At 47.5% G+C, this 14716-nt stretch overlaps 1 protein-coding gene across 1 annotated transcript in view; it reads right to left on the reverse strand.

The window, feature by feature from the left end:
• PRDM10 (PR/SET domain 10) overlaps positions 1-14716 on the reverse strand; it is a 60579-nt gene that overhangs the window by 17766 nt on the left and 28097 nt on the right. The window contains exons 8-13 of the mRNA XM_058194369.1: positions 14053-14125; positions 12838-12955; positions 9504-9633; positions 8391-8615; positions 3112-3459; positions 2759-2914 (exon numbers count right to left, since the gene is read on the reverse strand). Of these exons, the coding sequence (XP_058050352.1) occupies positions 2759-2914; positions 3112-3459; positions 8391-8615; positions 9504-9633; positions 12838-12955; positions 14053-14125 (1050 nt within the window). The remainder of the gene's footprint in view (positions 1-2758; positions 2915-3111; positions 3460-8390; positions 8616-9503; positions 9634-12837; positions 12956-14052; positions 14126-14716) is intronic.

Here is a 14716-nt window from a genome sequence, read left to right on the forward strand (position 1 = left end):
CACGACGGAAGGTCCGAAGATCAGGCACTTGACGCAGGCCGGGGGGAAGTTCGTTCCAGAGCGTCACTGCCCCCACAGAGAAAGCCCTACTCCTGGGGGCCGCCAGCCGACACTGTTTGGCGGACGGCACCCTGAGGAGACCCTCTCTGTGCGAGCGTACGGGTCGGTGGGAGGCAAAGGGTAACAGCAGGCGGTCTCGTAAATACCCGGGTCCTAAGCCATGGAGCGCTTTAAAGATAGTTACCAAAATCTTGAAGCACACCCGAAAGACCACAGGAAGCCAGTGCAAGCTACGGAGCAGCGATGTCACGTGGGAGCCACGAGCGGCTCCCGTTACTACTCGCGCAGCCGCATTCTGGACTAATGCAGCCTCCGGGTGCACCTCAAGGGCAGCCCCATGTAGAGAGCAAGTTGACCTCTGGCTCTAAAGCAGGGGTCTCCAACCTTGGCAACTGTAAGCCTGGAGGACCTCAACTTCCAGAATTCCACAGCCAGCTTTGCTGACTGGGGTATCCTGGGAGTTGAAGTCCTCCAGGCTTACAGCTGCCAAGGTTGGAGACCCCCTGCTCTAAAGTAAATTAATTATGAATAAAAGCAAGAAAATGTGTTCGTTAAAACTTTCGTTGAATTTGTTCAGTGACGGATAACAGAATTTTATCAACCGATCCACGATGCTCACAAAAATATTAAAGACATTGTGACCGGATTTGCGACCGGAATCCTTCCATTTGTAAAGATACAAGATAAATTAAAGAATATTTACAATAATATATTAAGCATAGAGGAATATAAATTGAGACGATTATGACTGTAAGGGGAATTGTATAGAAAAAGATACATTTAAATCTTCAAAAGATATTAAAATGTATAGCAAATGCTTCCTTTGCAAATTTCAGTTCACTGTTAAGATATCTCTGATCAGTGGTGAAATGCAAATTTTTTTACTACTGGTTCTGTGGAGGTGGCTTAGTGGGCATGGTGTGACTTGGTGAGCGTGGCAGAGGAAGGATGCTGCAAAATCTCCATTCCCATCCCACTCTGGGACCAGCCAGAGGTGGTATTTGCCGGTTCTCCAAACTGCTCAAAATTTCTACTACCGGTTTCCCAGAACCTGTCAGAACCTACTGGATTTCACCCCTGTCTCTGTTTTAGAAAAGATCAACCTGTGGTGCTTCAGATATGTCTAGAAATCCAATTTCCAGAATTCCCCATTGTTGTCCATGCTTCACAAAGCTGTTGAGCATTGAAATTTCCCATTCCTGGTTTAATCTCACAGTAAGAATCCTAAGCGTTGCAACAACGCAAACAGGTCTGGGATTGTGCCTTCCACTGGAAGCTTCACAACACTGTTGACTCACTCATCTGTAAATATATTACTATATATTACTATATATATATATATATATATATATATATATATATATGTATGTAGGTCTTTGGTTGTTCGGGTTTTCTCCCGTGTAAAATTGGAAATGTCTTGGCAACGTTTCGACGAAGTCTCATTCGTCATCTTCAGGCTTCAGCTTCGTGCTTCTGGGAGCAAGAAGCACGAAGCTGAAGCCTGAAGATGACGAATGAGACTTCGCTGAAACGCCGCCAAGACACTTCCAATTTTACACGGAGAAACCCAACAACTAAAGACCTATATATATATATATATATATATGTATGTATGTATGTATGTATGTATATATATATATATATATATATATATATATATATATATATATATATATATATATATATATATATATATATATATAAATATATATATATATATATATATTAAAATATATATATATATTAAAATATATATATTTAAAATATATATATTTTAAATGTGTCTTTCCATTACGCCAAACCATTTACTCCCCATTTGCTGAACCAAAACACGACCCACACGCTTGTGCACATGCATCAGGCAAGAAGGCGCATTAACGTTTGTGCCAAATTCAGCTTCAGTTGGGAGTTGACAGATGGTTACTTTTCTGAAAAGAGCCTTGGGAGCCATGTCAACCTATTATTGTTTCCTGCATAAGAAGAACCTGTAACAGAGGTGGGTAACTTCATCGATTTTAAGACCTGCGGACTTCAACTCCCAGAATTCCTGAGACAGCATTCTGGGAATTGAAGTCAGCAGGTCGTAAAGTTGCCACAGCTGCCCGTCCCTGATCTTCGGAGGAACTATCTGTTGTGGCCCACCAGTGGCCAGCAGAGCTGGCAGCAAATTCAAACAGTGAGGAGGTTGGGGAGGAACATGGGCCAATCCTGGAATCTGGGGAAGGCTCTGATGAGGGCTCTGCATCGGAGGCAGAGAGGGGGCCAGGGCCGGATGCCTGTTATCAACTGCCTTAGGAGTCAGACATCAGTGAGGCAGATGAACAGCTGGAGCCTGTTCCCAGTGTGCCGGACGAAGGGAACAGCTAAAGAACAAGGGTCGACTTGGGAGTAAGGCCACAGGTGGACGATGAATGGCCCCTCCCAGAGGGAATAAAAGAGGAGCGAAAGGGGAGGGGAGTTTTCAGGCGACAATTAGTTCCCCTAATTGGTTTGTGACTCTCCAAGACTCTGCCAAGTTTTGAAGATATCGGCCTGGCAGCTCTCCAAGCCAAATAAGGTCTGTGACTGTAAATTCTCCCTGGAAAGACATCGCTGAAGGTGAATGAGAGGAATTCACTGTTTGTTTAATAAAAGGGGTTTTGCCAGGACCAGGATTCTGCTTCATGCTTTTTGGGGAAGCCTAGGTCAGAACAACTACCTTAAACTGTTTGCCGCAGGTGGAGCACAGGAAGTCCTTGCGATCCGAATGCCGCAACATGTGAAGTCGCAGTTTGTCAGGCCGACAGAAAGCCTTGTCGCATTCCGTGCACTGGTAAATCTTTTCTGAATGGAAGCTGCGCACGTGCTTTTTCACCTGGTTGGGAACAGGCAACAGGGAAAAATCCATTTCAAAAGTTACACATATGATTTTTCCCATGTCCAAAAGATCTCAATAGAAGGAAACATGTAGCTTACAAACTGCGATCTTATTGCAGTTTCCAGCGTAAAGGAACGAATCGCACGGAACGGCACCCATAAATGACGTTTTCATGGACCCTCCAGCAAACTCACCTGGATAAAATCTGGAAAGCGTTTTTTGCAGGTTGGACAAGTGAAGTAGCCATCGTTAATGTGGATGGCCACATGATCTTTCAGCAGGTCTAAACGGTCAAAGGACTCTGGGCAGAAAATGCAAGAGTAAGTCTTCTGGTCCAGGTGGAACTTCATATGGCTTTCCAGGGCGCTGCTATTAATGAAACCTTTGTTGCAGATGTCACAGGTCAAAGGACAGTTTCCTTCCCGTCCATGGAACCTTAAATGCTGGTCTAATTTGTCCTTGTCACGGAACGCCTTTCCACAATGCAGGCATTTGAACGGACGGAATGACTTCCGGATGAATAAGTGCTGGAGGGCTGCATTCTGAAATGATACGTCCAAGAACGGGAGAGGTTAACGAGCCAGGATACCGAGGAGGTTACACGGCAACAAACATCTGCAAAGCCTGTAAACCATCTTATCTGTGGTGTGAAGAGAAGAGAAGAGAGTCAATAGATCTGCCCAAAGATACAACATGCAATATTCAAAAATAGTCGCAAGGAGAATATAACACATGAATGAACAATTGGACTCTAGTTATTGTGGTTCGCCAGCAACCTACAGAGCTGGCAACGGAGTCAGACAGCGATGAGGCTGAGGAAGAGTTTGGGCCAGTCGTGGAGGCTGGGGAAGGCCCGGATGAGGGCTCTGCGTTGGAGGCTGAGGTGGGGCCAGGGCCATCGGGGAGTGAGGTGCAGACTCTGGAGCCTCTAGAGCCTGACAGTAGTGAAGCAGAGGAACAGGAGGAGCCTGTTCCTAGTGCACGCATGAGAAGAGCTGCCAGAAGGCAAGAGCAGTGAAAGCAAAGAGGACAACTCGGGAGTAGGGCCAAGAGATGATTGGCCCCTCCCATAAGGCTTAAAACAGACCAGCAACGGCGTTTGGGCTTTGCTGGAAAACAGCGTTGATAGCTTCGTCTTCTTGCGTTTATTTTTGTATCGGTGTCTTCTGAACATTTGCCAAGAAAGGCCTTTGGCAGTTTGCCTAATTGGATCAAGGTTTGCGATAGGACTGAGGAATTTGCGTTGGGAGGAATTTGCTTTAATATAGTTGAACTGCGCTGAGAATGAAGTAGTTCTCAGCTCTTCGAATGAAGTTTGTTTTACAGTGACTGAGTTTCCTACTACCTACTGGGGCCTGGGTCACAACAGTTATTGGAAAGAATAGCCCTTTGTGCAACTGTTTGGAGACTTAACATAGTTTCCCTTTATGAGAAAGGATGCTTCCCCTTAAATGTACAAAATGTACAAAAATGTGCTCAAATTTGCAGGACCCTGTTATTTACTCAGAACAGGAAAGCAAAACAAAAGACCGTACAGTATCACTTATGGTAATATTTATTTATTTACTCATTTGTTCATTTTATTAAATTTATATCGAGGGGTGGGATTAAATTGGTTCAGACCGGTTCGGGCAAACCGGTAGATCCGACAATCAGCTGAGAGCATTCGCTCCGATGATCAGCTGGGTCCACCTGCCTGCCCCTGCGCTATAGCGACCTATATTTCCTTTGTTTGAAGCCCAGCTGATCAGCGTGGCAGAACGGATTGCCGCGGTTTAGCTGTTTTACTCACCAGGGCTGCAGTAGAAGGTAAGTTTTAGAGCTGTTTTCAAATGGACTGCGCATGCGAAGCATGAAGTGTGTGCTCAGCTAACCGGTTGTTACACTGGTTGAATCCCACCACTGTTTATATGCCATGCATCTTACTGTCAAATATTAGAAAGTAACAATGTGTTGTGCCTCGTCCTCCCTCCTCTCCTCAGCCGGGCCCCTCCCGCCTTGTCCCAGGCCTGCTATCAGATTCAGAGTTTGATAATGAATAGGAACGGCCTGGCATGCCTCCAGCCACCAGCCCTGGCACCATGCCCGGACAGAATGTCAGGAATGAACAAACAAACCTCACTCCTACAGCGTATGAGCAGGGAGCCAGCCATGTGCTAGTGTCGTGTCCCACTCCTCCGCTGACGGCTGGGTCAGGGAAATCCGAATCAGGCTTGCCTCTGCAGCTCTGCCCAAAGTCCTAGCAAAGTCCTCAGAGCAGGCAGGAGACCAGTAAGTGACTTCAGCAAGATAAGTTCGACTTTTGCCTGACTCAGAGACTGCCAGAAAGTAGATCCTTTATATAGGCCATGGGGTGTGGCTCCATGACTCAGCACTCATTAAGGCCTGCCCCTCCCTTCCTTCTGTTGCCTCCGCCTATCCAATCTTCTGATGCGAGGATTACTCCAATCAGCTGTTGTTGGGAGTAAACCCTCCTCAGGCTCACATGCTGTGGAGGAGGGGGAGGGGTCTAGCTGCTCCGTTTGCCTGGGCATGGAGTCAGGGCTGGGGCAGGGAGATGCTCCTTCTTCTGCAGTTTGTCTGGGCATGGAGCCAAGACTGGGGCTGGGAGGCATACATTCCTCCGTGTTTGGGAGCAGATAAGAAGGCCCCGGCTGCTCTGAGGGCGGGCAAGACACAACAGCTAGAATTACCGGCAGCAGATTCAGAGGAAGGGAATCCACAGTGGACGGATCCCCGCTTCTGGAGATCTGAGAGGCGACGTCAGCAGAAGAAAGGGAGGGGCAGGCCTGGATAAGTGCTGAGTCATGGAGCCACACCCCACAGCCTATATAAAGGATCAGCTTGAGTCAAGAAACTTTGAGTCAAGCAAAGTCTCCTCTGGTTTTCTGAAGTCACAACTTGGATTCCTGCCTGCCCTGAGAAATCTGAAAGGAATTTGGCAAAGCTGCAGAGGCTTCGTGGCCACACTTGATACGGACTTCCTAGACCCGGTTGTCGGAGGGGGAGGGGGACACGACACAATGATTCTAGCATATGACCTTCAAATATTCTTCTTACGGGACTTCATTCTTAGTTGCAGTTATTTCTTTGTACACATACCCGAAACTAAAATATTCCACAAATTTTTCTCATCTCCACCTAGATTAACTCATTTCAGTTGGAATCATTCCGTTTTAAACTGGGGTAGGAGCAGTTCGCAGCTGGTGTGGCAGTCTTAATTTCAAATGTCCTGCGTGCTTCAGTAATTAAACAGGAGTGTTTGATGTCAGCAAAGAATTGGGCGGGAGCTATTTCTCCACTGTTTTACAGGAAATCTCCAATTACAGGACACCAACCCAGCAGAAGATGGAAAAGGCAGCACGGACTTTGTACACCCCTATGGAGTAGAAGAAAACCCTATAGAAAATTTTCGCACACGAATTACCATTTCTCTTCCCTTATTAAACATGGCTTGTTTCCCAAGCATGAAATATTACCGTATTTTTCGGACTATAAGGCGCTCGAAGTATAAGACACACCTAGCTTCTGGGGAGGAAAAGAAGGGGGAAAAAATCTGCCTCTGTCTCCCAGCAATTTACCTCCTTGCAGCAAACAGCAAATAGCCTGGTCAGCTTCAGGACAGCCTGATTTAGCACAAGCAGCTGATTGGCGGTTGGATCGGCCTCCCGGAATACCGCCTATCAGCTGTTCCAGGCTGCGGGGATCACCACCGCCTGTCACCGCCCATCGCTGCTGCTGCCTATCACCGCCTCCGTGCGCCCCATTTTCGGCTTCTGCGTGTCGTTTTCAGCCTCCGTGCATCCCATTTTTGGCCCATTCCAGGCAGTGGGGATCGCTGCCACCTATCCACACCACCTAGAAACAGGCCAAAAACGGGACACGCAGAGGCCAAAACTGGGGTGCATGGAGGCGGCGATAGGCGGCAGCAGCGATGGGCTAAATGAGGCTGTGCTGAAGCTGACCAGGCTATTTGCTGTTTGCTGCAAGGAGGTAAATTGCTGGGAGGCAGAGCCCGAAGGTTGGGGGCCGGCAAGTGGGCGGGGTTTCAGCAACATTCGCTATACAAGACACACAGACATTTCCGCCCACTTTTTTTTGGGGTGGGGGAGTGCGTCTTATACACCAAAAAATGCAGTAGTTCCTATTCAGACTTTAAGAGAAAGAAATCCAGGCAAGGTAGAAAGTACAATTGTAATTTTTTTAAAAAAAAAAAACACCGACTAGTAGTACAATTCCCACAACCCACATCACGCAATGGGCAGCATTCTTTACTGGAAATGCTTTCATTTATCCAAGTCTGCACTGTAGAAGCTGGGAAAAGGAAAGGTTTAAGCTGCTGGGGGGCATTGGCTAGAGTCTGGAAATGCGTATCAGATGCTTGGAGCTGTCCAGCTGTGAGAGCTTGAAAAACCTCTACTAAATAGCAACAAGGGCACAGTAGGTAGCAGCACCTACCTGCCCTTAGCTGATCCTTCCCCCCCCCCCCGCTGCTCATATATAAAAGCTTAGCAGAATTGCCTTCATCTCAAAATCCGTGCCTTTCAGAAAATGTAGTGGATTAGTCAAGGTCACCGTACATCTCTGGCTATGTCTTCTAACAATGACATATGTACAGATGGTGCTGCCAACAAACCATTAATACACATCACCTCATCCAGCTGTTCAGAATACGCCTGCTTGCCAGCCAGCCTGTACAAAACCAAGGTGCCCAGGAAAGGTTCACAAAATTCACATTCGTTTGAAGAGAATGAGCTGGAAGGGACCTTGGAGGTCTTCTAGTCCAGCTTCCTGCCCAAGCAGGAGACCCTATACCATTTCAGATAAATTAAGGGGCGTGCATAAGTGCATCTGTGTGCCTACCGTCCCTGTCCTAATATTCCTTTTTACTTACTCTTTTCCTGTATCCAAATTATGTTTATACTTTTACTTCTTATATATGATTGACAAAATAAATAAATAAAATAAAATAAAAATAAAAAAATGACTGTCTAGACCAGGGGAAGTCAACCTTTTTATACCTACTGCCCACTTTTTTATCTCTGTTAGTAGTAAAATTTTCTAACCGCCCACCGGTTCCACAGTAATGCGCCGTGTATCGTCGTCTGCGCATGGCTCTCGTGCATCGTGGATTGGGTTTGGGGGGAGGGCGCCGGCTATCAGCTCTGTTTGTCTGTTACAGCTGGGTAGTGTGGGGGGAGATGCGCGAGCTATTCTGGGACAAGTTTTTTTTGTTTCTTTCAGCAGGTCGCACTATAGCGCCATTTAGTTTCACTTACGTAACGTGAACTAAACAAAACTTACGCGCGGGTGATACAACCTGGTCCCAACCTGGCGGTAGGGACCAGGTTGACTACCACTAGTCTAGACCAATGGTTCCCAACCTTTTTTTGGCTATGCCCCACCTAAGCATCTCTAAAATCCTGATTCCCACGAGGGGCGAGGTCGGCCAGGGGTTGAGTTCTTCACTTACCCGGATACGCTTCGCTCGCCGCATGTCGTCCGCTGTCATCAGGCTTGGGGTAGCCACCACGGTCTGCTCATGCGGCTGCAGCTGCAGGGATTGGCTTTCAGGCAGCTGATCCAGGGAGGATGATGCCTCTGGGGCCACTGGCGTCTGCTCCGGTTGGTCGAGTCCATTTAGGGTAGCTTGGCCGGCTTCATCAAACTGCCCCTTAGTGGCAAAGGGCAGCAAGTCCTGAAATTATAAACCCAAGGATATTCTAGGAGATGACCAGACTGAGCCTAAGGGAGGGAGGAGTCAAACGTGTCATCAGTCTCGAGTCCCTTTGCGCCCACAAGAGATCTAAGTCCCACCCGCCTTCAATTCCTTTGACTGTTACCTAATGCCAATTTGCTTTGACTGTTTAGTAGTTCAGATTCTTGCAGAGAAACTTAAGCTTGCAATAAATCTTTATGCTCATTTGGATTGCCTGGATATTCTGATTTCCTTGGTACTCGACAGTTAAGAGTCTTATTTTTTCCCCCCAAAACTGCAAAACAGGTGTCAACCCTGAAGTGAACCTGGCTGGGGCCATCTTCCTGGCTTCAGGGCTGCCACTAGATGGGAGCGGGAGGGAAATAGTTAACTGGGGTGGGTGTTGTAGACAACATTAGAAGTTTTCCTGTGGGAACCAAGGTCATTCCAACAAGTGGCTGAGAGAGGAAGAGCGAAGTAACAAAGCAACTGAGCAGCACCTCGATTGGACCATGTGGCTGATGACTTGGGGAAAGGGGGAAAAATTCTCTTTTAATTAGGTGAAAATCGCGGGAACTTTCAGAGTCGGTTTTCGCCAGTTGTGCCAATCTGATGTATCCAGTAAAGTTGTCCTTTGAAGAATCTATCTGCCTTGGAGTTCTACTTTCTGTGGGTGCATTACTTGAAACACTGACATTTAAGTGTTTGTTTGTTTTTTAATGCCACCAAAATGTAGATGATACAAAAGGTGCTGAGCAGCTGTTCCAGCTGTTGAAGACACTTGGCTCTTTTACCAGAAAATGGCATTACATCAAATTTCAAGGAACCCAACCAAACTCAGTTCCTCCTTTCTGCAAAACTCAATTCACCCCCTCCCTGCAAATATACCTGGGTCTCTTCTGCACACTTCCCCCCATTTTCGTTGGTTACTTCCAAGCGCATGAATTTTGGAGGACGGCCGGGTCTCCTTCCTGGACCAAACCTTCGCTTCCCTCGTCCACGACCTCTGCCTCTCGCTCTACAAAACATACAGATTTCTGGATTAGAAGACAGTGATGCCCACTGTCATTCTTCGGAAGCATCAGTTTAAGAAAAGTAGCAGAGACTGCAGCTCTCCATGGTTAGACTCCCACTTACCATCAGCCCTAGTCAGCAACTTATAAGAATAAGAATAAGAATAATTTAATTTCTATACCGCCCTTCTCCTGAAGGACTCAGGGCGGTTTCCAGCCAAGTAAAAAACAATAAGACATACAATATACAGTTAAAAAACCCATTAAAAAACCTATTCAATTTGGCCCATCAGTTAAAATACACACTAAAACCCTAAAAAACCCAACTAAAATTACTAATAATTTTATGCCAGCCCTGCACAGAAGAATAAGTATGTCTTCAGCTCACGGCGAAAGGTCCGGAGGTCAGGAAGCTGTCGAAGTCCTGGTGGAAGCTCATTCCAGAGGGTAGGTGCCCCCACAGAGAAGGCTCTCCCCCTGGGGGTTGCTAGCCGACATTGTTTGGCTGGCGGCACCCTGAGGAGGCCCTCCCTATGGGAGTGCACAGGTCGATGGGAAGCACACGGTGGCAGCAGGCGGTCCCGTAAATAACCCGGTCCTGAGCCATGGCTTTATCATTTAGGAATGATAAACATGGTAGTCAAGGGGGCCCCAACTCCAGGGCCCCAGCCCACTACTGGGCCATGAACTGTTCTGAACCGGGTTGCCCAAAGCGGTGGGAGAGTGTGGACGTGTGCGGTCCGTTCACGTGTGCTTCTGCCTGCTATTTGCGCAAATGGAGCAGTGCATGCACTCATGCTCATGCGGAACAATCCCCTCCCCCCCGCCCGCCGGTCAGCAAAACCAGAAAGGTTGGGGAACTCTGCTGTAGCCTAACCACATCTATAGAGAATTGTAGTCTCCCTGTCTTTAGCCTACAGTTTTTTATAGCCGAAGCCAGTGATGGCTAACTGTTTTGGAAATGTCCCGCCCGTGCACGCTCCAGAAAATCGTGCACACGCCAGAAAATCTGAACTTCCAGGTTCTAGTACATCTGCACGCCCGACGATCAGCTGGCATGCGCAGGATGGTTTTCGGCACTGCTGCGCACCCAAAGGGATCGCGCTCCAGAAAAGCCGAACTTCAAGGTTCTGGCGCGCATGGGCACCCAACAATCAGCTGGCCGGTGCACATGCGCCCACCGGTTTTCAGCATTGCCGCGTGTGCGAAGGACAGCTGATTGTTGCGCATTCATGCATGCCAGAAACCCAGAGGACAAACCGGCAAGGCTGCACGTGCCGGGCGACATGGCTTCGTATGCCACTTTGGGCACGCGTGTCATAGGTTCGCCGTCATGGGCCTAAGCTATAAAAACGATCACCAAGGAGAAACTATATCTTCTGGTGGAAGGAACAGGAGTGATGATATAGGAAGGATTCGGGTCAGTCAGCATCTTGTTCTTTTATCAGAGTTCTAATTCCATGTCTGAGTTCTCTTGAGATGCCCAACCACCTTTAGTGGATGTGTCGTGTCCCACTCCTCCGCTGACGGCCGGGTCAGGGAAATCCGAATCAGGCGTGCCTCTGCAGCTCTGCCAAAGTCCTAGCAAAGTTCTTAGGGCAGGCAGGAGACCAGGATGTGACTTCAGCAATCCAAGTTAGACTTTGCCTGACTCAGAGAATGCCAGAAAGCAGATCCTTTATATAGGCCATGGGGTGTGGCTCCATGACTCAGCACTTATCCAGGCCTGCCCCTCCCTTCCTTCTGTTGCCGCCGCCTATCAATTCTCCTGAAGCGAGGGTCACTCCAGTCTGCAGCTGTTGGTAATTGACCTTCCTCAGGCTCACATGCTGTGGGGGAGGGGGAGGGGTCTAGTTGCTCCGTTTGCCTGGGCATGGAGCCAGGGCTGGGGGCGCTTCTTCCTCGGCCTGTCTGGGCATGGAGCCAGGGCTGGGGCCGGGAGGCATGTTAGGACATTCCTCAGCGTTCGGAAGCAGATAAGACGGGCCCGGCTGCGGGGAAAGCGGACGAGGCACAACAGGATGTCCATCTACCTTCTCTTGGGTTGTCCATCCATCTTTCTTATAGAATCTCCTGTATAGATGGGTTTTCAGCTTTTGTAGACGGTGGAAGGGGAGAATATAAAGAGGGCTTGGAGCTAAAGGCTGAGGACGCTGAATGGGCAGCTGCCACCTTGGTCCTCCAAGACTATGAAATGTAGAAATGCTGCCCTGTCTCCTAAACCAGGGGTCACCAACCTTTCGGACCTCAGGGACCACTAAATTCATAATTTTAAATCCCGCAGACCACTAATATGATCTGCCTAATGACCGGCTGGGTGGGCGTGGTTAGGTGGTCATGTGTCTGGGTGGGCGTGGCCAACTTGATGTCACTCATGTCGACGGATGCCTCGCCAGCCTCTACTTGCCCCTCCCAGCCACTCCTCGTCTCCCCACCCGGGCTCCTTAGGGCCCCAACAGGAAGCAGTTGTTGGAGCTAAGCAGCCGTCATGAGAAAGAGTTGGCAAAACAGCTCAGTTCAAATTGGATCTGACGGAGACTCAGCAGAAGCACCTCACTGAGGACTAGGAGCATAGGCTTTCCAAGCAGAGGGTAGACCTGCAGGAGTACAAGGCCAGATACAGGCGCCTAGAGGCTCAGGGGGTTAAGATGGTCAGCCAGTTCCAGGCCATGAGGCAGTCCCACTGGAACGAGGCCCTCCGGTTCTTCACCATCAGCGGCGCTTCCCTCCAGCCTTTGCCCAAAGCCCCGCACCAGGAGGCTGATACAGACCCCAGGTCGGAATTTCTTACCCCCTCTAACCCACACAAAAAGACCCCGAAGAGGGAGACTCTCTGCAGCAACACTAATGTTCATTGCACACATCCGTCCCAGGGGCCTTAGTTTGAGGACTCCTAATTTAGTGCAATATAAAAAATGCAAATAATTTTTCTGTGGACCACCAAAATTTTCTCATGGACCACCACTGGTCCATGGACCACCAGTTGGTGACCACTCTCCTAAATAGCGCTGAAGGACTTCCTTCTTAAGGAAAAAGGGATGCACCTGAATAAAGAGTCAATTTTAAATAATTACTGTAACCTGCTTTATTGGAAAACCTGAATAGTAAGGAGCGCATATGCCAAGACCTGGACAGAAGTCTTGGCACTTCCTGTTTCTCTTGGACAGAACTTCCCATGGAACAGTTCCATTAGGTGAATGATAGAATACCTGCTGAAGAAGTCCAGCTTTTCATCATGGGAGTTGAGATGTTGCTGGAGCTGTTCGGAGCTCATGAACCGTCGATTGCACTCATAACATGGCCAGTTTTTCTCTTGTTCTCGGAGAACTGTGTTTTCAAGATAAACCAATCAATAGTAAATATTCAGAAACCACCACCCGCCCCAAGCTTTTCAGGTTTGTCAGTTATTTACCCACAATTTCAGCTTACAGGTTATATTTTATCCTCTCCTTCCGAGCAGTCTCGGAAGGAGAAATAGAGTGATACATTAAGTCAGTGGACCCAAGAAAAAGCACCTAAAAGTTTACACAATCGTTTTTTTATTACTTTATTCCTCCTTCTAACCAATGAGCTGTCTCGGTGGACTGAGCAGAAATGCTGCATTTCAAGTAAGTTATACAAAGATTAAAAAGAGTTGGAAGGGACCTTATAGGTCATCTACTCCAACCCCCCGCTCAAGCGGATCCTACATCATTTCTGACAGATGGCAGTCCAGGCTCTTCTTGAAAGCTTCCAGTGATGAAGCTCCCACAACTTCCGAAGGCAACTTCTCTTCCATAGGTTGATTATTCTGTCAGAAAATTCCTCCTTATTTCCAAGCTGAATCTCTCCTTGATCAGTTTCCATCCATTCTTCCTTGTCTGGCCTTCGGGGAGCCTTGGAAAATAGCTTGACACCCTCCTCTCTGTGGCAGCCCCTCAAGTATTGGAAGACTGCTATCATGTCTCCCCTGGTCCTTCTCTTCACTAGACTAGCCATGCCCAGTTCCTGCAACCTTTCATCGTATATTTTAGTCTCCAGTTGCCTAATAATCTTTGTTGCTCTTCTCTGCACTCTTTCTAGAGTTTCAGCATCTTTTTTATAGTGTGGTGACCAAAACTGGATACAGTACTCTAGGTGTGGTCTTACTAAGGCTTTCTAAAGTGGTATTAGTACCTCCCTTGATCTTGATTGTGTCCTTCTTTTAATGCAATTTAGGATTGCATTGGCTTTTTTGCCTTCCGCCACACACTATTGGCTCCAATAGTTGGATCCAATCTGTTGGATCCAATCTGGTTCGGCCACCAAGACCAGAGGTTTAGTTTTCTGAACTTTCGACTCACGCTGGAGCCCATCCTTTTGCAAGAAGCCAAGCACATAAAGGGCATCTGCTATCAAAACAATAAATATCTTGCAACCCGAAAATTTTATTTCGAACGTTTTACCTTTCCTCTCCTCCTCCGATACATCATGGATTTTCTGATTGACAAATTCTGCATAGGAGGCAGCATACCATACCTAAAACAGATATTAAATGTAAAAGAAATTCATAGCAGGATTTTTTAAAAAAGTGAAATAGAATTTGTGCCATTCCTCCAGAATTGCAGACTGGAGAGGGAACTGGAGAGAATCAATTTTGGGTCAAACCGTGATTCAGCTCCAGGCTTTCTCAGCTCAACTCTTTCCAATTTATTCACTGAGCCAAACTGATCCACAACTTCTAGCATGCTATTATTTTATCCAGGCCCTTTTGTGTTTTGTTGAAAGTGGGGGGGCAATAGATTCAAGTATTGCATCTTCATATGCAAGTGTGAATTTCTACCCACCTATCAGAAGGTCTTTTATGCAAGTTAATCCATAAGATGATGATTCATAGAAGGGTTTTTAAAATTGTATTTCCCATTCTGTGTGATCAACAACTCAACAACTAGTATAAACAGCTTGACTGAAAGTATAAAAAGGTAAAGGTTCCCCTCGCACATACGTGCTAGTCGTTCCTGACTCTAGGGGGCGGTGCTCATCTCCGTTTCAAAGCCGAAGAACCAGCGCTGTCTGAAGACATCTCTGTGGTCATGTGGCTGGCATGACTCAACGCCAAAGGAGCACGGA

Source organism: Ahaetulla prasina, chromosome 9 (genome assembly GCF_028640845.1).
Source record: "Ahaetulla prasina isolate Xishuangbanna chromosome 9, ASM2864084v1, whole genome shotgun sequence".
NCBI classification, from domain to species: Eukaryota; Metazoa; Chordata; class Lepidosauria; order Squamata; family Colubridae; genus Ahaetulla; species Ahaetulla prasina.